General features: G+C 40.7%; 2 protein-coding genes across 2 annotated transcripts in view; one reads left to right on the top strand and one right to left on the bottom strand.

Annotated features, from left to right (window-relative positions):
• The window catches only part of LOC131348155 (sodium/potassium/calcium exchanger 3), a 44669-nt gene extending 40910 nt beyond the window's left edge, over positions 1-3759 (top strand). Inside the window, exons 16-17 of the mRNA XM_058382835.1 lie at positions 61-126; positions 378-3759. Coding sequence (XP_058238818.1) covers positions 61-126; positions 378-488 — 177 coding nt within the window. The 3' untranslated portion in view covers positions 489-3759. The remainder of the gene's footprint in view (positions 1-60; positions 127-377) is intronic.
• A 2181-nt stretch (positions 3760-5940) lies between these two features.
• On the bottom strand, positions 5941-23568 carry LOC131348157 (14-3-3 protein epsilon-like). Its single transcript, XM_058382836.1, has 6 exons — positions 23360-23568; positions 15342-15541; positions 14099-14205; positions 13371-13577; positions 8399-8535; positions 5941-6070 (listed from the first exon to the last, which is right to left on the bottom strand). The coding sequence occupies exons 1-6, from the start codon at positions 23418-23420 to the stop codon at positions 6018-6020; spliced, it is 765 nt and encodes a 254-aa protein (XP_058238819.1). The 5' UTR covers positions 23421-23568; the 3' UTR covers positions 5941-6017.
• Positions 23569-26055: the final 2487 nt, after the last annotated feature.

Genomic DNA, 26055 nt, shown 5'->3' with positions numbered 1-26055 from the left:
AAAAAAATACACAATCTCAAGATTCATATTTTAACCGTCGCTCTTTCCGTGTTTTGCTAGGTGTTCATTAATAATAAAGGTCTGGTGTACTCAGTTATCCTGCTACTAGCATCCGTCTTCCTCACTGTAAGTAGCGCTGATTCTTATGCTTCCATACGTACAGCATATAGTTTTTACTCTAGTTCATGTATTTTCACTGAGGTCTATATTGGTGAGTCTAAAGAATACTAACTATAACCTCAATATTAAACTGAATAAAAGGTCCTACAATGTTCTGGTATTTTTTGAGGACAATCCAAATGTCCACAGAACCTCCAAAAAAAAAGCATAAATTATCCTGTTTTCGTAAACATTATGTGCTTTCTCGTACATTTCAGGTGCTGAGTGTTCACCTGAACGGCTGGAAGCTGGACCGGCGTTTGGGTTTGGGCCTCATGCTGCTTTACTCAATCTTCCTCCTCTGCTCCATCCTCTTTGGGCAGCTTTAAAAAAGAAAATATATATATATATATATATATATATATATATCCTGTACAAACCAGACTTACATCCAAGTCCACCAGTCAAACCAGTTTAGTTCTTGTTTTGAGTTTGATTTGTTCACACTGGACATGGTGTTATAACCTGAGCTGAATCTCAGGCCAAGCGGAGAAAAAAAAAAAAAAAACTAAAGAGGGACAGACGGATCAGAACATAAGATTCGGACTCCGCCCTCTGTCCGGGACGACTAATGCAGTTACACTGTACATGTACAGCTTTGTTTTTCAGTTCAAACACTGAATCGTTTTCAAAGAGATTTCCACAAAAACGCCGCTGAGTAGATACACCAGCAGTGAAGGTTGATCATATTAATAACGTTCAGAGATGTAGCATTTGCTCCTACGACATGCATCTTCTTCACTGTGGCTGTGCGTCTAGGAACACGTCGGTGCGAAGCCTGGATGAACAATCGCCTCGGAATCACGACACTGTTATTCATTCAGAAGATGCTTTTATTCCAAAGTGGAATGCACGCGAGACTAAATCCAAGCACATCGTCCGATCTAAGCACAACTGAGCTTACGAGGGGTCTGAGATTTCAACTCTGTGAACATTTTCAGGACAAGACTTTAACTGCGTATATGAAACTTGACGAGGAGCAGGTCGCACCAGCCGAACGCACGAGTACTTAGTGACGCGTAACGTCATCGTAGATCAAAACATATTGTGTTGTATTTCATCAGCCAGTCAGTAATTCAGTGTTCATACTGAACACTACGTCCACAGTCAAGTCGGTCCAGGAAGCAGGATTAGCGTTTAATACAGTATCTATCGATATCGGTTTGATGACGTGTTTTCGCGTGCGCTCTCCGATACGCACATCTTATCCGCGCGATAATCTAGAACGTGTTCTCTGGCTAATAAACAGCGAGGTAAATGATGGCAGACTTCAAGAGGGGAATTCCAGGATATTCCTTCAATACAATACAATACATTTGTAAAAATTTGAATTTGAAAAAGATGCACGAGAGGAAGTTCATTACAATGTTTCAGCCACTGTTGATCATTTGGAAACAAAGAATCTCACGAAAAGCGTCCGAAAAACGCCAAGGTGAAGCTAGCTAGTTCAAATTAACTAGCAAATCGTAAAAAAAAAAAAAAAAGCCCGTGAGCAGTCTGAATAAATAAATAAAACGGTCTGTACATAAAGTGGCTGTTTTTGTTATGACTGAATAAAAATTAAGTAAGTTTAGGTTTTAAGTTATGATAGAATTAAAGTTAAGTTATAATAACGTTTAAATTAATGTTATGATGTTAGAAAGAACAAAGACAAATTAAATTTTTTTGCTGAACTCAGCTGGGGAGGGGGGAAATGCTGAACTGGATAATATATAAATAATAATATTAATAATAATAATGTTTATAATTATTTTTATTTATTATTATAATAATAATACTTATATTATTTGTAAATATAATTTAAATATTTTATTTATAATAATAATAATAATATTTATTATTATTATTATTATTTCTGATTATTTAAGATATTATTATTATTATTATTATTATTATTATTATTTCAGGCAACTCTTTAATCAGGGAAGCTTTAAACCTAAACATTTCCCCAACAGACCAAATTTTCTTAAAATACGTTTCCTACAGTACTAATTAAAATAAGGCGAGGCTTGACAGAGTGAGCCATCCGACGTTCTTTTATTTCATTCGATCAGGTCTCCAAAGAATATCGTAACGTAAAAGCATCATTCACGCTTTTTGAAGGGACCCGAAATCGCAGCTTGCTGAATCGGGTTCCCATTTTAGAAGCCTCAAAGATGGTGGACGTTAACATCGAACCCTTTTCCAACGAGAGCTCTTACGTCAGCTGGTGCGACCGGATGCAGGTGGTTTCAGGTCTTCTGCAGATGTTCACCTTTCTTAGTGTGCTGTGATAATCTCTCTCTCTCTCTCTCTCTCTCTCTCTCTCTCTCAATAATACCTGCGTGTTGAATCATGCATGCACCTGTCAGGTAGGAACAAGCTCGTTCGGCTCCGATTTCTCACCTCTAATGTTACGATTAGTTCAAGTTGTGTTCGTATACTGTACGTAATCTTGTGTTTCGTAAAGTAAATGTTTTGCACTGACTGTAGCAATACTTCAGAAGTGTGAACGAGGGACACATCCAGGTGTGTTTAGAGTAACTAGAGCTACAGCGGTTTGACTAGTAGCACACCAAGAGGCTCATCGTTTGTTTGTTTGTTTGTTTGTTCTTCTTCACACCGATTTTTAGGCAACAGGACGTGAACTCTTTGGAATTTTTAGCATTTCTAGAATAGCACTGTTACTATTTAAGTTTTTGCAGTGAGCGTCACGATGTTTGATAAAAGTTTGTACGGGTTTTGTTATCCTGGTTGTGTATGTTTAGGTACGATCAATGTTTATATTACCGAGATCTTTAAATATAAATATAAATATAAATATAAATATATATATATATATATATATATATATATATATATATGTAAGTGTGTACAGCATTATTAGTATTGAAAAGTCTCCTTTATTGTGGCTGAACGTTTACTAAAAAAAAAAAAAATAATTGACTTAGTTTTATAAAGAGATGTCAAGAACCTAGATTTGTGACGTTTTTAATATTTATAAAGACTGAAGAAAACAGTATAAAGTATATTGATATAGTGCGACTTATGTTTTTTGGGCATGTTTTTAAACCTGTGTTTAATGGACTGCGTCCTTCCAAATATCTTAATACTAAAGCTATGAGTTGTCGATTAGTCAGATTATTGATTATATTCCCTTATTTGTCCGAACGCAGGAATTAGATGTCTTAGTTGATGTATATATTTATTTACAAATGATTTGTCTTGTTTCTTGATTGTACTTTAAAAAGAAATCCCTAATATATATATATAAATATATATATACACACACATGACGTCACTCATGTTACTGAACTTTCTTCACTGTATTGTCACTTTTACCCTCACGTGAGGACTGTACCATTCGGTTGATTTGAAGCACACTATTATTTCCAGAAGTTTTTGGGGTTCCTTTCTCCACTCCCAGCCTTGTGTTTGTTTTTTTTTGTTTTCATCTCGTGAGAAATTCCTCATCAAGATTCAAAGATCCTCTGGATTCATCAGTTTGACTCATGAAAACACCACAAAAGAAAGGGAAATGTATCACGTAGACTCAAATAAAGTAACTATTAGAAACCTTTGTATGTTGTTGAGTGCAATAAACAAACCAATGTGCAATAATAGTAGTAACGCTTTCTATATTTCTCTCACCAAGTTAGCTTTATGGGCAGCGAAATCATTATGTGCAGCTCACCAGCTCCCTCTGCTGGTCAACTGCATGTAACACCGGACACCACATGTTCCAGCTGGGAGGCTAGGCTCCTTCTTCAGGGAAGAGCGCTTCAAATCCAGTCATTTTCCTTCCTGAGAGACACACAGCTGATTGATTTGTGCTTCCTTTATACACCGATCAGGCATAACATTATGAGTACCTGCCTAATATTGTGCTGATCCCCCTTTTGCTGCCAGAACAGCCCTGACCCGTCATGCACTGTGTATTCTGACACTTTTCTATCAGAACCAGCATTAACTTCTTCAGCAATCTGAGCAACAGTAGCTCGTCTGTTGGAACGGCTCACACGGGCCAGCCTTCACTCCACACGTGCATCAATGACCCCGTCGCCGGTTCACCACTGTTCCTTCCTTGGACCACTTTTGATACTGACCACTGCAGACCGGGAACACCGCATTGAGCATTTTATTCTCTATAAAGAAGAAATATTTTCCAAATATTTTCAACAGACCTGATGTCTGAAGGCTTTGCTTTTGCTGTAGAAATTGAATTAGTATTGAACATTGCGATACCGAAACTGGAATTCTGGCATCTCTACCAGTTTCTATAAAGTGTTTCATTAGTCTCGTTTTCTATACAATGAGACACCATTTGTGTTCGACAATATACAAAGACGCTGAGTGCCTTAGTAATTAGAATAAGTAAAAAATATCGAACAAATATCCCCTATGCATCAGCCTTTATTACAGGCATCTCAGATAGCATGTGTAGTATAGTAATGCTGCTAATAAACTTTGACAGCTCCCATAACAGTGGTTTGTTTAAAATGCTATAAGTGATAAGAAAATAAGACAAAAGGGAAGCGACATTAAATTCATCGATATTAACATTTCATGCATATTACTTGAACAGCCCTGCTATACATTCTTGATGGTTTTACCAAATTAACAGTCTCTCTAATAGATAAAGCCTCTGCTGAGGATCATGACATTTTACTTCAAGGTGAAAGTAATGAAAAAGCCTGCCTCTAATAATATTAACTAGACGTATTAGCACAAACCGCTGGACATCAAGTCCAGTTTGTAATTCCATTTCCCATGCGACACTAACAATTTGAAGATCGTTTAGAGAAACTACAAACACATGAGAAATGGTCTTTTGTTTGTTTTTAACTTAGGTTTGGTTTTATTTGAAGGTTAATCCCATGCTGTGTTTCAGTAAGAATACAGATGGTGTGTGTGTGTTGGCTCCAATCAGAATATCCAGTAGTACAAATCAGATTCAAGTTACACATACTGAACAGGTGAGGAGAAAATTCTAGAGAGGGAGAGAGAAAGAGAGAGAGAGAGAGAGAGGCAAAGAAACCTGCATCTGAACAAAGTTAGAGGAAAAAAAATTTTTAAATAAAAGCTGAGGAGTTCCCCTGGGGTGTTTTTCTCCTTGAGTGGTCAGACAGGAGCAGATGTTGACGTATAGAGCTGGAGCGACGTTCTGCATAGAAGCCGGTGTGCAAAGCAACAGGAATAGACTGGCGGAAAAACAACGGCTCCGAGAGCCTGCTTTAAAATAGGCACCTAAAAAAATTGAATAGGTATCCCTTTAAAAACTGAGCAAAAAATTCCCTTTTGCAGGGTGTTGCATCTCCCAGAACAGACAGCTGAGATTTAGCATCCCAGCTGCCATGACAGTCAGCAATGTGTGATTACAGAAGCAATAACTCTGTCAATCAAGGAACAGAGGCAAACGACGCCGTACCGCTACCGCGCGCTGAATTAAAAGCAAAATGAGACATAAAATAAGCCCATAAGCAGACGACACTCGGCCAGTTTAATACAGAATGACCAGCAGGGGAAGTTCTCCACAATGCCTATTCACTCAGGAGGTCAATTCATGTGTGGATCTGATAGGTCCAAGTTCAAGGGCAGGAAGGGGTAAGAGAAAAAGAAAAGAAGAAAAAAAAAAAACCATTTAAAAATGCCCAGGGCGTAACCCAAAAGAGCAGAGCATTAAACTGACATACAGGAGGAAAAAAGAAAAAGAAGAGTGAATGCTGGAGGAGACAGGGTGACTTCGGAGCTCTTTCGGCGACACCATGGAGACCTGAGAGGGGCGGGACCAGAGAATTGGGATATGAGAGAGAGAGAGAGAGAGAGAGAGAGAGAGAGAGAGAGAGAGAGAGAGAGGGGGCGTCCCACGTGGTGACGTCTCACTGGTTCTCGTCTTCCACATCCTGCAGTGCTTCTTTATTCTGTTCTTCACCTGAGACAAGAACAGACCAGCTCTCAGAAGAGATTCGACGAAAATCTATTCTGGTATAAAACGCTCTTTAAAACTGTCAAAAAAAAAAATTAGAAAAATACATTTCCTGAATTTAATAATAGGTGAAAATATATTCACTGTGCACTTTAGATAGCTGCATGCCTGTACAGGCATTTCTAATAATTATGTGGCAACAGCACAATGCAACAAAATCATGCAGAGATGATACCTGTGCTACCTGAAACACCTGAATGTTTCACGTGAACATGAACCGATGCTTTTGACATGTATCTGCATGACTTCTTGCACTTGCTGCTGCCACATTAGAGAACTGTGCAGGTGTACGTGTTCCTAATAAAGTGGACCATGAGTGGGTGTCACAGCTCATTGTACAGATTCTTCCATGTTTCAAAAAGCACTTTTCCACAAGACCGTGTTGTAGGGCAAAGGGATGGATACTAATCCAAATCCAGAACATTCCCTAACCTGTGAAGCAGCATGTCTGTTTCCCATCATACAGCAACACACACACACAGGAGACCTCTGGATAAGGATAACTTGCTGTCTAGGGTTGCACGAGATATTTAAAGACAATGCATGTTGTATTTAAATTAGTAAACAAGTCCCTATTGATGAATTAAACCTGTGCATGCAAGAGTGGCACAGATGACCAAAACCACAACTTGTCAATCAGACCGGTTCAGAGAGTTTTAGTGAACTGTCCTGAAAGTCAACAGTGAATTCACTTCTTTTTATCCTGATGTCTTCTGCACATCTTAGAGAGTATTTTAGCACTCGGACAACAGCTAGACTCCAGAACCCTGCTTGTTCAGCACTATGTGATTTCAGGAGATGATATATGAAGCAGTTTTGTGAATTATTCACTATAAAAATGATGTATTTAGGTTATAAAGAATGTAGTACTCAGAAAATATCGTTAAAAAAGTGGTAAATATCGGTAAGCTTCTGAGAGTTTACAGTGATCTTGTCTTCTAAAGCTGCTTACTAAGGTATTTTGTTCATATTGGCTTCATTTGTAGCTCCATCTGTATGACCCTGTCTCTGACCCCTCCGTGACTCGCGGATAGAAATAAGGACAAAATGTGGGATCATTGATTTGCTGCTGTCTCTCATTGTCCTGTGGAAAAGTGCTATATAAAGTGATATGCTACCTTACAACTGTTCTTACAGCATGCACAGGCACATCATATGTAACGGTGTTCCAAAGCAACAGACTGAGTGAGTTTTTAAAAGTGTCCATCAAGCTCACAAGGTGCTGTAACGGATGTGTACAAAAAATTAAAACACATTCATGAACTATGCAAGGCCTTGTTAGCCGAACTGGAACTTCATTTACAGGCACAGGAACCCCACTAGGATTTCTCGGCCGCTTGATGCTTGGCAACGTAACCGAGGCGACCGAGCGGCCAACTGCCTCACGCCGATGTGTGGTGAGGAATTAGCAAGGAGTGACACAAAGGCCCAGAAACAAAAGGGACAGGAATAGCAATCAGTGATGTCATACAGGCTAGGCTAGCTGGAGCACCATTTCTGACAAGTGCAGAAGTTTTAACAGTAGACTAATCTAATGTGAATGGGAGGATCACAAAGCGCTCTGAGGACAATAAACAGATCTTCACTTGGACACACGCAGCAGGATGCAGTGTAGTTAGTGAGAAGCAGAGGAGCAGCAGGGGTGAGAAAGAAAAGGTGAGAAAAAGCACGAGAGAGAGATACCTTACAAAGAGGAGCTCTAGTGGGAAATGAGGGGAGGGGTGTAGGTCCTTACGAATCTACGGCAGGGGCAAGGAGGAGAGAGCGAGAGGTTAGAGAACTGAGGAGCATTCGTCAGAGAGAGAGCGAAAGCGAGAGAGAGATCGAGCAAGAAGAATGTGACAAACCAAGGAAAATGGAAAGAGAGAAGGGGGAAAAAAAACAACCCAAGAATAAAAAGAAAAAGAAAAGAAGTAAAAAAAAAAAAAAAAAAAAAAAAAAAAAACAGGAAAAGGAAAAAAGGCAAAGAAATTAAGTTTAAACTGGTTAGAAATTAAAAGCCATGGCAAGGGAATAAATCAAAATAAATCAAAAATAAAGGGAAGACAGGAAAAAAACAAAAGGAAACAAAAGAAAATAAAGAGTCAGAAATTAGGCACATGAAGGGGAAAAATAAGAAAGAGAAAAATCAGCTGTAATGAATGAGAAATTTGCGGCACTATGTTAAGGGTGCGCTGAACCGTGTGTCCGGTCAGAGCTCAGTGCTCGACTCGTGTCTACAAGTGATGGAGCCTGGGCTGCTCTCGAGCTCAGTGGTCCTGCTTGCTCTCTTACCATCACCCTGCATGTCTGAAGTCCATAGTGTCAGGTTGTCACGTAGCAGCTGCATGATAAGTGTCGAGTCCTTATAGCTCTCCTCGCTGAGCGTGTCCAGTTCTGCTATCGCGTCGTCAAACGCCGCCTTTGCCAACCTATTCAAAGAGAACAACCGGGTCAGAGGTCAGGTCTGAGGAAGATACGTCCATTTCAAAATTTCTTCATAAAACTGTTCAATCACCGGGTAATATTTTGATAATGCCAAAACCACATCAATTTTTTTTTTTACCTGAATATGAATAAAAATATTCAATTAACTATTTAAACAATTCTTAAATGTCACATAAAATCCCTAGACTGCTCTTAATTTAACGAAATAAAATGACATTTTTTAAGAACTGTGACTCAGGTCAAAGTTTTTATTGGACTGACCCAGTTAACTACAGGATTCTGACTGGGTTCTTTTCAATCGTAAAATTGTAAACGCTGCACAATGATTTAAAATAAATAAGGCATAACATTATGGCCTAATAGTGTGTTAGTCCCCTATTTGCTGCCCAAACAGCCCTGACCTGTGGAGGCATGGACTCCACTAGATCCCTGAAGGTGTGCTGTGGTATCTGGCACCAAGATGTTGGGCCCCAAATCGCAACTTAGGGATACTTTCAGGATACTTTTGATAAATAGTGACCATTGCTGACCGGCAACACCCCACAAGAGCTGCAGTTTTGGAGATGCTCTGATCCAGTCGTCTAGCCATCACAATTTAGCCCTTGTCAAACTCCTTACACTTGTCCATTTTTCCTGCTTCTAACATCAACTTTGAGGACAAAATGTTCACTTGCTGCCTAATATATCCCACCCACTAACAGGTGCCATGATGAGGAGATCAGTCTTATTCACTTCACCTCATAGTAGTCATAATGTTATGCCTGATCGGTGTACAATGATCAACAGTAAATAACCGCTCTATAACAATGAATATACAAAATGGATAAAAAGTACAATGTGCATTTAATTAAAGATTTCACTAATCACCGACAAATTGTCTAAGAGGAACAACTATCACTTACTACTGTTATAGAAAATGATCACCAAAGGGTTGGCTCTCCCATGTCACCATATCGTAAAGCAACAGTTTTACCTCGGCCTTTTCCAAAGCGCCGACACTAGATTTACTAAATAAACGCTTCCTAAGTCTGTTTATGTGGAACGTCCAGCCAACAGGTCCGTGTGAATTTGCAGTTACTATAGAAATGACCATCACCAGAACTGCCATTCTGCTCAGTCTATAGCGCTAATATTCGACAGCACAAGATCAATCAAACTGGACAGTGCAAAAGCACCAGACGTTACTCAGAGTGTGATGGAGCTTATTGTGCTGACCACTGAAACAAGTATTTAAAAAGCAGAACCGCCAAACTCTCTATCTGCAGGTCATCTTCAATAATCAAATATCAGTGCATGCCTAAATATTCTCTCTTATTGACTGCGTCGGAAAATACTGACCCTGCCTAAAACCTTCAACACCAGAAAACGACATTATTAGAAGCTGATAAGCTAAAAGCGCAAATGGAAGGAAACAAACATTGCATTTGCACACAAACAAACTGAAAACGCAGAGCTGCTGTTTTTCAGTGAAAATGTTGCAGAGACGTATTTAGTTTTATCATGTAAATCACGCTTAAAAAAAAGAAAAAGAAAAAAAGAGCTGTTTCCCTTATACATAATGCGCAACAGACCTCCGGGCGCTGGCGAATTAGCGAGCCTCTGTAAAACCCGTCCCATCAGACGCACAGCTGATGATTCACAAAGACATGAAGGGCTGGTTTGATGTCATTTCACACCTCGCACAGTAAATAGCAGCTTTTCTAACAGAGCTTTCTTTCACGCTCGTCTGGACGCTTGATGAAAGAAACGAGGCTCGATCAGAAAGATGACACGCGATCGGCCGGGCTGCTTTTATGTGCGCCCGTCATGAATATATGCATATGAGGAACGCAGAGGATTAATACAAGTCTATTAATAAAAGTCTATAATGTAAGTCTAGGAGGTTTACACTGGAATTGTAAAAGGGATTAATTTAATACAGATGTTTAACACTGAGCTAAGCTGTGAAGAGTACATGAATGACCAGAGGAACTGGGATATATAAAGCATTTTCACGTGCCGTGTGGTGAAAACGTTCTCGGCCACGTCCTTTCAACAGTGAGGAATTTTGGCGGTTACTTCTGAGCACTTGACAGACGAGTGTTACTGCACCATTAAAAAAAAGTGTGTTCTGACACGAAAATGCAGATCATGCAAGAGCGCTGCCACGCTGGAGGCATTTCTAACTTGTATATATTATTTTTAACGCAGGTAAAGGTGCGAGCAATGCGTCAGCGTTTTCTGCAGTCTTAATTACTTTGTTTTTGGGTGACTAACTTGACAAGTTTATTTATTTTCTACACACCGAACGGCAGCTGCTCCTTGTGATTATATTCAACACTCCGTTCAAATCATGGTGGCACCGAATTGAAATGCCTCATGGCTCGACTCACCCGAGTCTGACTCACGTGTTTGACTTGAATCATAAATAACCCGGCAGCCTTTCTAGCTCTAGATTTCATTTCAAAGTAGCAGAGCTTGAGAGGAACAGGACAAACGAAACTCTTACAGGTCTGATCATGTGAAGGCGCTTCACACCTTTAACTGCAGTGAAGATGCGAGCGGAGCGAGTCGACCCCGACAGGAAGTGAACTAAAAACAAAAACGTGTGTATTTTGGTTTGCAGCATTCATGCAAGCCTCTAAAAGGAGCAGCAAGGCGTGAAGTGTGCCAAAGGGCAGAGTTGAAGCACTGCAGAAACAATGTCAGCTCTGAATATTTGGGCAGACAATCAAAATAAAAATCAAGCGCAATACACAATTTTGCAAAACAATAGTACAATTCATCACGTTTTATACAACTAAGAGTTAAGGGGTCTGAGGCTCAGGGGCCCAGCAGTGGCAGCTTGGTGGACCTGGGATACAAACCTAACACCACCTAAACCACTAAGCTACCACAGTTTGTAGAATAATCTAATCATTTATTGAGCTCCAGCTCCATGCTCTCTGTGCTTGAGTGATTTCTATGTACATTTGGTAAATGCTTTTGTCCATCACATTATTTCTGACCAATGTGTTTTACAAACACCTTTTCTGCACTGCTCACCTCTCAACCCACTTCGTCTGCACTTTTTGGTTCATATTGTGAAGATCAGGCTGCATACGGACAAAAGCAGTGGTAGCTCAAGTGGTTAAGGCTCTGGGTCACTGACCGGAAGATCGGGGTTCAAGCGCCAACACTGCCAAGCTGCCACCACTGGACCCTTGAGCAACCCCACCTACTCCAGGGGTGCTGCATCACCCTGCGCTCTGACCCCAACCCCCAAGGATGGGATAAGCAAAGAAAGAGTTTCACTGTGCAGTCATGTACACTATATTGCCAAAAGTATTCGCTCACCTGCCTTGACTCGCATATGAACTTAAGTGGCATCCCATTCCTAATCCATAGGGTTCAATATGACGTCAGTCCACCCTTTGCAGCTATAACAGCTTCAACTCTTCTGGGAAGGTTGTCCACAAGGTTTAGGAGTGTGTTTATGGGAATTTTTGACCATTCTTCCAGAAGCGCATTTGTGAGGTCACACACTGATGTTGGACGAGAAGGCCTGGCTCTCAGTCTCCGCTCTCATTCATCCCAAAGGTGTTCTATCGGGTTGAGGTCAGGACTCTGTGCAGGCCAGTCAAGTTCCTCCACACCAGACTCTGTCATCCATGTCTTTATGGACCTTGCTTTGTGCACTGGTGCACAGTCATGTTGGAAGAGGAAGGGGCCAGCTCCAAACTGTTCCCACAAAGTTGGGAGCATGGAATTGTCCAAAATGTCTTGGTATGCTGAAGCATTCAGAGTTCCTTTCACTGGAACTAAGGGGCCAAGCCCAGCTCCTGAAAAACAACCCCACACCATAATCCCCCCTCCGCCAAACTTTACACTTGGCACAATGCAGTCAGACAAGTACCGTTCTCCTGGCAACCTCCAAACCCATCAGATTGCCAGATGGAGAAGCGTGATTCGTCACTCCAGAGAACGCGTCTCCACTGCTCTAGAGTCCAGTGGCGGCGTGCTTTCACCACTGCATCCGACGCTTTGCATTGCACTTGGTGATGTATGGCTTGGATGCAGCTGCTCGGCCATGGAAACCCATTCCATGAAGCTCTCTGCGCACTGTTCTTGAGCTAATCTGAAGGCCACATGAAGTTTGGAGGTCTGTAGCGATTGACTCTGCAGAAAGTTGGCGACCTCTTCGCACTATGTGCCTCAGCATCCGCTGACCCCGCTCCGTCAGTTTACGTGGCCTACCACTTCGTGGCTGAGTTGCTGTCGTTCCCAAACACTTCCACGTTCTTATAATACAGCTGACAGTAGACTGTGGAATATTTATGAGCGAGGAAATTTCACGACTGGATTTGTTGCACAGGTGGCATCCTATCACAGTTCCACGCTGGAATTCACTGAGCTCCTGAGAGCGACCCATTCTTTCACAAATGTTTGTAAAAACAGTCTGCATGCCTAGGTGCTTGATTTTATACACCTGTGGCCATGGAAGTGATTGGAACACCTGATTCTGATTATTTGGATGGGTGAGCGAATACTTTTGGCAATATAGTGTATGTGAGACAAATAAAGACAACTTAAAAGCATCAAGCATGCTCTGATTTGGACTCAACTTCAAAAAATAAAAAGGCACGATATTTCTCAGTATTGAATCTGTGCATTTCTAATCTGTTGCACATTTCCTTTTGTACCGAACAACCTCCTGAATGGTGCGTTATGGGTAGCGCAGGAATTCTGCCCTCAATTGCAATATCATGAAGAGAAAAGACCTGATAAGTAGCACACGTCTACTTTAAAATAAGACTTTTAATCCTTCAGCTCAAACCCAGAAGCTATATCTGGCGCTGACCTGCAGGCACGGTCTGGAGAATTGAGGATCTCGTAGTAGAAGACGGAGAAGTTGAGTGCCAGCCCCAGGCGGATGGGGTGTGTCGGCGGCAGTTCGATCATGGCAATGTCGCTGGCTGCTTTGTACGCTACCAAGCTGTTCTCGGCTGCTTCCTTCCTGTCGTTGCCTGTAGCGAACTCTGCCAAGTACCTGTGGTAGTCGCCCTTCCTGTACACAAACATCATGATCCTGAATCTTAACTTCAGCTTCAGTGTGAGAGAAATAAATCAGCCTTAGTTTCAAACACAATCAACTGGGGACTAATTTTGATGCATTATTTTCCTCATCAGTTAAGTGTAAGAGAAACATTTACAGCTTCATTACAACAGTCACAAAAAAAAGGTGATAAAAATGTGAGATGTTTATCACTTAAGGTGTTACTAAGGCAGGTGATCTACTGTAGGCACCACAGCTATAATTATCGCATGAGAAAATTCAAGTGTTTCCTCTTTACACATGCAGACACCAAAACATTGCACTAGACACTCATTAAAGAAAACACTAATAAAAGATCATTTAAAATGAATAAAAAAATATGAATACTCGTTTCCAAAAGGCATTTCTACAATATACAGCATATTCCATGATATAAAACCCACTTTTAAAAAAAGTTCTCAATACTGTTATTTCATATCTACAAATATAACTAATGCTGAAAAATTTCTGTACGGATTATATTGTGAACATACATTTTGTAATAGAAAACCTTTGACTCGCCCGTGTTGGCTGCAGGAATGAGGTGTTTGTCCAGTACATCCAGGATGTCGTTACAGATTGATTTCAGCTCCTTCTCAACCTAGAGACGAAAACACGAATGTTTCATATCAAGAGTAGACGCTATCAAGGGTGTGTGATAAAAATCGGTCACGGTGTTACACGACCACTTCAAATACACAGCCGTTTACAATTAAACAACGGATATATATGCCAGCCGTGCCATTTTCCTCCTGATGGATTAACCGGACGTTATCATCGCGGAAAGGCCATGCAGTGGAATATCTGTCCAGCGCAAGAAACGTGTGAACATCTGTTTTCTATGACCTTAAAAGACAAATAAAGAGTCCATAACCTAAGGGTGCTTGTGTTTTGGAAAAAGCACCAGCTGGAGTGCTAAGCGTTGGGCTAGTACTAAGGTGAGGTGCTCACGCAATATGCAGACTGTAACCATGGCAACCACTGCCAGCATCCATATTACTTGATAACTAACTAGCCTAACTTACTATTTACATTAGATTTATTATTGAATAATAAACCGGTAGCCTTTGAGGCAGAAGATACATTGGATCCGAGTTGCTGGTGTGACGCGTATGCGTTTAGATATGAAGTCGGACGTCACGTCGTGCAAAAACAGTCCAGATGTTGACGATGAAATGTCTTACAATCGCTGTGTTATGAATATCTCCTTATAATTAGCTCAAGAACATGATGAGCACAAATATCCTCCATGTTTGATGAGCATAAATGTCCATGTTTGTTTTCCCCAACTTGCTAACTAATTGGCTTGGGATGCAGTTATAAAACAAAAAAATTAAAGATAAAATCACAGCCAGCTTTTCTTTTTTAAAAAGCAGCAGCAGCAGCATAACATCCACCTTGCAGCTGCTTTTTATAACAAGATAACATGATGCAAAAACACTGAGGGGAAAAAAACAAAAAATCCTTTCCACTTATGAAAAACTGGCAAGTGTGAAAGCATCATAATTAGAGTAGAGATTGTAGCGAGAATCATTTCATGCTTTGTTTCTCCTCTATCTGTAGAAACCTACATGGAAAACTAGTACAACTTCTTGTGAGATTATGACTGACAACAATTCCTAAACAAAGCAACACAACAGACTGAATAAAGATCGCAGACACGGACAAACTCTGAACGGCCAGTGAATCGGCGACGCTCTGCCTCAAAGCCTCCGATCCACAGCGGCGTGCTCTCACCGTTTGCCTGTATTCGCGGATCATTTTGAGTTTGTCTTCTCCGCCTTTGCTCTCCTCCTTCTGCTCGATGCTGCTGATTATCCTCCACGAAGCTCTCCGCGCGCCGATTACGTTCTTGTAGGCCACAGACAGAAGGTTCCTTTCCTCCACCGTCAGTTCCACGTCCTTCCCTGCCACGCTCTTCATAGACTCCACCATTTCTGCATCACAAATACACACGAGCAGAAAATATATAAAAACTCAACCGTGCATGTCCGGGCATTTCTAAATCAAATTCTTCCTCTGGATTGTGTCGTTAAAAACGGTGACGGATCACGTTTTTGCGCGGATCGCTGGATCTACTCCTCAACATGAACAAAGATTTCAGGACATTTTCGTAAAGCTTTTTGTTTATTTTCAGGGGCTGAAAAGGCTGTTTTTGTGTAGTCAAAAAAAAAACAGAATGTGAATAAAGATCTTTGTACACATGTAAACAGAGTGTATGAAACATCAGTCATTATTTCACACTTTACAAACACACATCTGTCACCACTGATGAGAGGAAAATTTAATTACAGTGGAAAAATATACTCCACTACACCACATCACACCCAGCCACCATTAAATACCTGATTCAGGTGTGCTGGGAACTGAGACAAGACAAAAAAAAATCTTGCTCAATGGGACGCCCTGAACCCTCACCTAGTGTGTATCTTGGAGGCAAAGTGTAAGGCATTGGTGAGACACCAAAAAGCAGAGAAGAAAAGATTTTTAAATCGGTGGAGCAAAATATGCCCAAGCTAAAAAACAAAACCCATCACATTAAGCATGACGAGATTAATGGATGCAGCAAAACATCTTTCCTTATAATAAACAATTCATTTATTTTGCCATAAATCTAAAGCCAAGATCTGGTTACTCCCACATTAGAAGGGTTACAAGCCGTAGTTATTTCTGAACACCGTGACCTTTAACCTTTCCCACTGAGCTTGTTGCCAGGCAACTCTCAAATCGAGCAGGCAGTTATGAAGGGTCGATCGTTTTTTTACCCCCCTTCCCAAGAACAAGGACGACAGGTTAAAGAGTGTTGGAGCCCTCTGGCTATTCAGTAAGTGTCAGCACGACACAACAAAAGCTATTAGTTTGCAGCCAGTGTCAGCAGATTGAGAAGAAACCGCATGTAACTCGGGCCAAAAGCATGACTAAGATCACGACTGTAGTTTTTAAGATCAGGTTGCCTTCTGTAAGATGCAATTGCCTTTCTGAGGTCGGTGCTGTGACTCAGCTTGCTGAAAGTCGATGAAGTGAAATTTAGCTGTAAGGTAAAAAAAAAAAAAAAAATTAAAAAAATAAGCGAAACATGGCCCTGCTTCAGAAAGGTTCGATTTTCTACCCTGATATTAATCATTACTGCTATATACTTGCATCACAATATTTTAAAATCACTCCACTCCTACACTATCACACTCGGAAAGTGAGAACGAATGGTATTAACCGCAATATTAACACAACACAGCAGCAAGAGGCGATCTGTGGGGTCCAAGCACCGCGCACAAACAGCACCCCCGGAGTCAACAGAACAAAAGATCCAAAGTGTGTGGCACGCCCAAAAATATTGAAAGGGTTGGGGCGAATGAGGGGCGAGATCCGAAACACCAAAAACAATGAGAATATAAGATTGAGGATAAGCCAAATTGATGTGTACATGAGTGCTGTGTTGTAAAATGAAAGTACGCAAAAGCTCAATGATTCACGATAAAAATCGACATTTATATCTGGAATGATGGACAGTTGTGTATGCGGTTTGTTCTCCGATGTTTCCCGTCACCCCTGAAAGCTCTGTCCATTTCTCTCATCTCAGCCCATGTCCACACATACGCTTCCGTTTTTAAAAAGCGCATTTTTTTCTATCCGTTTCAGCCCTCCGTCCACACCGAGACGGCGTTTTTAAGTCAGTGAAAACGGATCTTTTTGAAAATGGATAAATCTGAAAACACCGTTTTCGCGTCGCAGTGCAGACTGTGAGGCTTTCGAAAACGATGACGCATTTCTTAGTCATGTGACCAAGTCAGCTAATTTCCTCGACAATACGTTTCAAAGAGCCGGAAAGTTGTCTTATTTTTTATTGATTTTTTTTAATGCTATGCTAGCTTCAATGGCTATATTATGGCAAAAGTTTGAATGTAGTTAAAACATAGGGTGATATTTCAATAGATAGGGTTACACTGATATGCAAGATAGCAAGAAGAGTTTTTTGAGGTTTATGCTTGTTAAGAAGTTAAGAAAGAGCCGGAAAGTAAATAAACGTCAGGCGGAAATGACGCAGATGGAAGCATCTTATGTTTAACTCCTGCAGTACAGGGATGCAAGCGGTTTCAGATGACCACCTTTTGGGAAACGACTTAAAATGATATTGTGGATGCGAACGTTTTAGGATTAGTGTAGACGTAGCCTCACAATAGTAAGTGGACCTCGAGGGGGGAAGTCTGAATGTGTCTTCCACAGATTATTCATACTGCTCAGATTTTGTGATGGCAGTGCGGTGTTAATGCTCCAATGAAAAACAAAGAAAACTCCTTTTTGGAGAGTCAGGAAGGTCTCCTCAACCCAGTCATGTCAACTCACACAATGTATAATTCCTATTTATATCACCAATTTCATATACCTTTACTACTTAACATGTTGCTCAAGTCTAAAAAACGATATTGTTTGTTGTTTTCAGAAAATAAATTCATAACGTCTTAATCACTAATGTCAGATGTTAAGTAATTCCGAGTATTCAATAATTATTCTGTTCATGTTGATGGAAACAAAACAGCTCTGGGTGGAGGCTGAACTCATTTAAAACCCAGAAGCTAGAACACCACTGAGCATGCAATTTGAATGAACCTCCATTTACACAAGTGCTGAGAAACCAGCCTTAAATCCTAGGGGGGAAATAAAAAAAAAAAAAACTTGCCTGTCTGCTTGAACTGTAAATATAGCCAGCAAGCAAGTGGTGCCTATGATGACGGAACACCTTAAAACATTAACAAAGACCTTGACCAGGAAATCCTTGTGCATAAAGTCTTTGGACTGTCTCGTGTCCGCTCTTAAATCTTTATTAAGGATATTACGAGAAGACGCCCTTTAACAGTGTCATTTCTCTCTCGCTAATGGAGAGGCTGGTGGAATGCCAGCATGCTTTTGCGCAGAATACAGAAAAGGCCCCCGTCATTATTCTATAATGCTCCGTCTAGGACCTGCTTTTAGAGGAATAAATGCGCAAGGAATACAAACGCCAAAAAAAAACCAGATCAAAATCGCCCTCTGCTAATGCTAGGACTAGCTGCAGTGCTCTATATGCATGCGCTCCTGGCCATTTCTAAGGTAGCAGGCATGCACGCTGCGAGCCCAAACACGCAGGGAGGAGCTGATTCATAACTCTGTCCCAGAGGAGCTGCCTGTCAGACAGACAGATGCACTTTGAAGATAAGCAGCGCAAGCATAGGGATGATATCATCGGAATGGGAAAGCAGAGCAGCATAACGTAGTAGAAGTCTGTGCCAAGGCGGATGCACAGTTTTGTATTTTGCAATATTAAAACTCTATAAATATACAGTGACGTCTTCAGTCTTTCTTCAAAAGACTGACATTTACCAAGACCAATAATGTTAACGGGAAAGATCCATCCTGGTGTAGTTTGCAATCTGACCAAACGTTTCTGCTGTAACTGGCAGCGTTGTGGTGAAGAAACTTTCATGATGCAAATTCCTGTGCAAATGCCATTTGCACTGATGCAAAACATCTAATGACGGCAAATCTGATAAAGATTTCCGTGATAAGATGTACAGAACGGTCATATGAATAACGGTGTTCCTGCTAGGAATAGGTATGTACAAACAAATGTTTTCAGCTCAAAAATGTGAATTAACACATTGCACCTTTCAAGCAGGTGACTGATAAACATTAATCAAACATTAGACTGATAACTTATGAGACTCAAGAGAACAAATGGAGTGTGTGTAAGGTAGACTATGGTGTATGGCGTGGAAGTACATAGCAGGAAGGTGGGTGGGTGGGGGGGGGGGGGGGCTTAGGAAAGGGGGCATCACCATTACACCACTGCAAAGGAATTCCTGCAGGTCGGGAGCCTCCCACAGCGTCCAGAGACGCTGCACTTCCTAGTAACAGGAACAAAGAAAAGATGGAAAGAGGACAAGATGTTGAGCAGGAGCCTCACATCTACCAGGATTCCCCCCTCCCCCCCTCTGTAGAGACATGTAAAGTGGAATGGACAGGATGAGTCTGTTCTGAGCTTATATAAGAGAATGAGAAGTACCACCCCCCCCTGCCCTCCCTCTCTCTCCCTCCCTCCGAACTCTTTCACACACATGGGGCTGCATTCCTCCCCCCCCCCGTGAGCTCGGCTGGGTCGACCCCAGATGCACCCACTGCCTCCTGGGTTCCTGCAGGCTGCGTAGAACATTCTACAAGGAAGACTTCATCTGTGTTTCCTGAGAGAGGAAGTAATGGAAGTATACTTCACTCCAAGTCAACAGCCAGGGACGGTGCATTAAACCAAAGCAAAACATACAAATCTAATTATCAGGCATTTACTTGTCTCCAGTACTCGTTTCAATCCTGGTCAGGATCACTCAGGGTCTGCAGCCTCTCCTAGGAAGACCCTCGATGAGACAGGTCTACAGGTTTCATTTTAATACATACTCAGCTACTGACATACACTGATGCTATAATTTTAGGGAACTCTACAAAATTTAAGCAAACACTTCAGGAACTTATTTTTACATCAATATAACAAAGAGGTACAAGTAAAGCAAACTCAAGCTGACTATGAACGATCAGTGAAAGTCTGACGACTTTGGCGGAGGATATTTGGAATGAAGTTGCTTTTAATGACTTGATAGATGGTGATCCTCCTGCAAATCACAGATACTGAGGGCAAATGCCAATGTTATAAAACTAATGCGTTTCACCATCGTATGAAACCTATAAAAATAGGATAGGTTCGATTTTACATACTAGTAAACTGATCCCTGCTGCGTACATGAAATCAACACTGACCGCTGAACTTTTAAGACACAAACGTGTACCAGCATGTAATTCTCATCAGCAATCAGCTCTTAGCATCTCCTCTGTACAACCTTCAATCACACCACTTCCTCTTTAGCGCCCTAGATATCTGAAAGTGACCTTACTTGCGCCAACATGTTCAAGTCTGAGTATTAGACCTGGCTTTAATTTAGAGCAGAGAGTCCATCTGTGATTACGCATCACAATCCAGAAAGATGGGTAACTAGTCAAACTAATCCGACAATCAACTAATAAAAGTTGTCTATTGCAGTAATGGAAGGAAGAAGCAAAAAATATTGGCACCCTCGGCTTTAAGACCCCGTTACAGAGGATATGGTGTGCAATCCAAAGCAACACACCCCTTCATTGTATATGTAGTGCACTATTCAGGCTCTACAACGTGGTTAGATTATACACTAATGACACGATAATGTCTAGTTAACTGTGACTCAATTGAAAATAACGAGGAGTGTTAAATATCGGTGACGCAAAACCTTTATGAGGACATGGTGTTGCTCTCTAAAGCTAGAAGAAAAAAAAGGCAGAAAGCTTTAAGACACTACACTAAAACTCTGAAAATGCCTGGTGTCCTGCTGTCAGAGAGAACAGCGAGTCTAGCTAGTATAGTGCGGTGCAAAATGGTGCAGTCTGACCTGATGCACAACAATTCTAACTGATCTGCTCTATTTTTAGCTCCGTGCATAAATCTTGGTTAGACTCGCATGACACCTGGAGAGGAAAGAAAAAGAAAAAAGTAACCAAACTGGTGCTTAGTTAAGGTACGAGTCACTCAGTGGAAATAAAACCCAAAGGCAGGATCAGGAATAGGTTTCTGCATCATGCTGTACCCGAGCGCCTGATGTAAGAATGTTAGTAGAGTCCCTATAAAGCCCAATCTATCTTCATGGCTTTATTTAAAAGAAAGCTAATGGGGGGGGAAATCAACCCTGAACAGCTTGCATAATCTCAATAATTAACACGTGACAAACCGAAAATCTGAAAAACGTCTATCATTTTACTTTTGACTATAGTGGAGATTTCACACCTGAATCAACACGACTTGAAGAGAGCGATGCAGCGAAGCTTTAGCGTTCTCAGCTCCGACACCTCGTCATACACTATACTGCCAAAAGTTTTGGGACACCCCTCCAAATCACTGTATCCAGGTGTTGGTTTTTCAGGGGTTGGGCTCGGTCCCTTAGTTCCAGTGAAAGGAACTCTTAATGCTTCAGACATTTTGGACAATTTCATGCTCTCGACTTTGTGGGAACAGTTTGGGGATGACCCCTTCCTGTTCCAACATGACTGCACACCAGTGCACAAAGCAAGGACCATAAAGACATGGATGAGAGAGTTTGGTGTGGAGGAACCTGACTGGCCTGCACTAATCCTGACCTCAACCTGAAACACCACCTTTGGGATGAAAGAGTGGAGACTGCTCTGCTTGCTTGTTTTTCCAGAGCTTCACTCTTGACCACCATATAGCTGCATCTTTGAGTTGCACTAAAGTCTTTACTACTTTGCTTTTAAGTTGCTTTGACTTGAAACACTGAGTAAGAATAAAAGCCCTTACTCTTTCGTGCTTTTGGGCGCCAACAATAAAACCAGAGCTTTATTCCTTATATTTAATTTTGTCTATTAAATAAAAATAAAAAAAACTCTACAAACAATAGAAATGCCTCCCGGTGACGTCAGCACGGCCACAACCTCCAACTTCTCACAGCAATAACCATAAAACAGCACAAACCAGCAAATCAGGACCAGAACTACTCAGCACAGAGCAATTCTCTCATTGTGAACATATTCAATATATTTAAGGGTGGACTTTGCCTTTAGTCCAGTGTTTTAGGTCAGTACCTACCCTGATGCTGTTCACCTCCCAAAGCTGAGCAGATGTGTGTTTATAAAGCAACCTCCACTGCACTGCTACACATCTTGATTGACATGCAAAAACCATTTCTCCGCAGTCTATTACAGATATTTAATTTTTTGTCCCAAAATTCCGAGGAAAAACTTATTTTACAAAAAAGGCACGTGCCACAAGCTGCTTAATAAAACGCACAGTTTTGGTGTATTGAACGCAGCATAGAAATCCATCATAAATACTAAGGCTAGCTTGTAAAAGGTGGGGTGAATTTTATTTACTAAAAGTTTTACTGAGTCGTACGAATTGGTAAATATGTCGTTAGGAGAACTAGCTGTGAAATAAACCGAGCTAGCTGCTAAGCCTTGCATTACTCGTGTGCACTTATACCCAGAAGCTAGCGCTACTACACATTATTTTATGCTAATTGAGTAAAATATAACAGTTACAATGCAGTGAACGTTTAATTAGAATATAAGCGCTTTCCCCATTAAACAGGAAAGCACTTTAAAAAGATAAACTCAATATTGTCCATAACGTGACTCGGTGATATAGTGCTAGCTAGCATGTTGTTAGCATGGAAGCGAATAAAAATCTAATAATATATCGGCGTGCTATAAAAGACCAGGCGCGTTCATTCACACCTAGCGTTGTTTAAAAGTGTACTATTTTGATCGTATACGGTGTTAAACTAGTATGTTAATTGCGAAGAATGTGAGTTTTTGCAAGACACGCGCACACGCGCACACACACACAGAGAGAGAATAAGGCCTCAGCTAAGCAGCGCTATCGCTAGCGCTACTCCCCTCCTCCTCCTCCCCCCATCCCATCCCATTAATCATATCGGCTGAATAAAAGAGTCCCTCCTATTCGATTAAAAAAAAAAAACTCAAATCGCCATCTTCTCTGCATAAACAGTATGAAATAAAGTAGCGTAAACTGTTCACACCACGGTCCCGCGTGACACGGATTTTTGCAAGTATTAAAAACGACTTGTAAAAGGGCCTGGGGAAGAAGCTAGCCAGGCTAACAGGAGCAAGTGTGGAATAAGCAGCACGCGCATCGCCAAAGCTCGCGCCGCAAACACGGCACGCGCGCTTACCGTCGTATCTCTCTGCTTGTTCGGCGAGTTTCGCCTGGTATACAAAGTGCTCTCGGTCCATGGTGCTCGGCGTTCGTGACAGAGCGAAGAGGGGAGAGGAAAATAAAAGCAAGGCTCGAAGGTGGGCGAGTCTGTCTGAGTCAGTCGGTGATTCCTGACGGAGCAAACACCACAGCAGCCGGGCTTCCCGCTCTACCGGTAGCTAACGCGTCATTTTTCCGCACCCGTAATCTACAAAAAGCCACTCCTCCTGCTATACAATTGGCTCTAACAAGGCGTACTCGCGCGCGTTCCACGAGGTAACAACCAATCCAATCATAGTAGGCGGGATATAACGAAAAAAGCAGCCAATCCGTGAGTAGGAGGGGCTAAGCAGAATACGGGTGGGGGAAAAAAAAGCATGTAAGTAAGCTGGTTTCCAAAGATGGCGGCGGAACTCCATACAGGAAGCAGGCGGTGAGCTCAGTGCTTTTCCACACACGCGTTCCTGGCGCAAAACCATACTTTGTTTCTACGTTACATCATGAAACCGATGAAATAACAAAAAGAAAAATACACAAATATAAATATTTATAATAATTATCATCTTATATATTACCTTGACAAAGCGTAGGGGTGCCAAAACTTTTATGCAACCAGCAAGACCTTTCAGGCAAATATGCCATATTTATTCATTAAAGTTGCAGTTAAACATAAAGCTATTCTGTAACAGCATCAGGGTTCAAGTCCCAGCACTGCCAAGCTGCCACCGTTGGGCCCTTGAGCAAGGCCCCCCAGACCACCCTGCTCCAGGGGCACTGCATCATGACTGACCCTGAACTCTGACCCCAACCCCAAAGGATGAGATATGCGAAGAAAGAATTTCGAACCTTTGCTATTCTATAAAGTGCAGATTTCCTCATGTTTACATGGTTGACGGCTGTAGGTTCTGATGAAACCTGTTAAATGAATTTCAAATGGTTAAGTCAATTAAATATGTAAGGAAATAAATCATTTGGTGGTCATGCAGTCTTTTTATTTTATAGTGTGTCATTTATTAAATGACACAGTACTTTTTATCCGTTTATATATTACATGAAACGTCCACAAGAAGATCTCTCAGCATTGTAGCAGCTATTAAACAGTGACTGGCTGTCTTTCTCCTCCTTGTTGAAATGAATGAGACACACACAAACACACACACACAAGATTGTAATAAATATCAGCTTACTGTGTATCAGTTTGTGCACCGTGTTACACAAACTGGAGATGTTCGAGTCAGTGAGGAACAGGAGGTCACTGAATAAACTGCTCTCCATCATGGACAATCCGTCTCACCCGCTCTACAACACACTTACAGAGTCAGAGAGGAGCTGATTGTCCCAAAGACTCGTTCAGATTCATCGTCATAGAGAACGCTACAGGAGATCATTCATACCATTCACTATAATATACAATAAACTATTAACACTTTTTTCTAGACTCACAACATTCTTTATATTTCTTATATACCACCAGGTTGCACGTGTGTACTGTACTGTTATGTAAATACTGATGTAAATATAGCTCAATTCCACAGCGGTGTTTCATATCTGCACCACTACATTTATCTATCTATCTATCTATCTATCTATCTATCTATCTATCTATCTATCTATCTATCTATCTATCTATCTATCTATCTATCTATCCATCCATCCATCCAAGTATCTATCTATCTATCTATCTATCTATCTATCTATCTATCTATCTATCTATCTATCTATCTATCTATCTATCTATCTATCTATCCATCCATCCAAGTATTTATCTATCTATCTATCTATCTATCTATCTATCTATCTATCTATCTATCTATCTATCTATCTATCTATCTATCTATCTATCTATCTATCTATCTATCCAAGTATCTATCTATCTATCTATGTATGTATATGTCTGTCTATCTATCTACAAATCTATCTAAATATATATCTAAGTATCTATCTATCTATCTATCTATCTATCTATCTATCTATCTATCTATCTATCTATCTATCTATCTATCTATCTATCTATCTATCTATCCATCCATCCATCCATCCATCCATCCAAGTATTTATCTATCTATCTATCTATCCATCCATCCATCCATCCATCCATCCATCCATCCATCCAAGTATTTATCTATCTATCTATCTATCTATCTATCCATCCATCCATCCATCCATCCATCCATCCATCCATCCATCCATCCATCCAAGTATTTATCTATCTATCTATCTATCTATCTATCTATCTATCTATCTATCTATCCATCCATCCATCCATCCATCCATCCAAGTATCTATCTATCTATCTATCTATCTATCTATCTATCTATCTATCTATCTATCTATCCATCCATCCATCCATCCATCCATCCATCCATCCATCCAAGTATTTATCTATCTATCTATCTATCTATCTATCTATCTATCTATCTATCTATCTATCTATCTATCTATCTATCTATCTATCTATCTATCTATATGTCTATCTATCTATCTACAAATCTATCTAAATATATATCTAAGTATCTATCTATCTATCTATCTATCTATCTATCTATCTATCTATCTATCTATCTATCTATGTATGTATATGTCTGTCTATCTATCTACAAATCTATCTAAATATATATCTAAGTATCTGTCTGTCTATCTATCTATCTATCTATCTATCTATCTATCTATCCA

This window comes from Hemibagrus wyckioides, linkage group LG28, assembly GCF_019097595.1.
Source record: "Hemibagrus wyckioides isolate EC202008001 linkage group LG28, SWU_Hwy_1.0, whole genome shotgun sequence".
NCBI classification, from domain to species: Eukaryota; Metazoa; Chordata; class Actinopteri; order Siluriformes; family Bagridae; genus Hemibagrus; species Hemibagrus wyckioides.
The sequence above is the reverse complement of the archived record's forward strand: the minus strand, read 5'-3'. Positions and strand labels throughout refer to the sequence as shown.

Excerpts from the sequence above, each read along its gene's own strand:
- LOC131348157 (XM_058382836.1), bottom strand. The coding sequence starts at position 23,420 with ATGGACCGAGAGCACTTTGTATACCAGGCGAAACTCGCCGAACAAGCA. Across the intron at positions 14,206-15,341 it reads TCCGCGAATACAGGCAAACG|GTTGAGAAGGAGCTGAAATC; the intron begins GTGAGAGCACGC and ends TTTCGTCTCTAG. Across the intron at positions 13,578-14,098 it reads AAGGTTTTCTATTACAAAAT|GAAGGGCGACTACCACAGGT; the intron begins GTATGTTCACAA and ends GTTTGTGTACAG.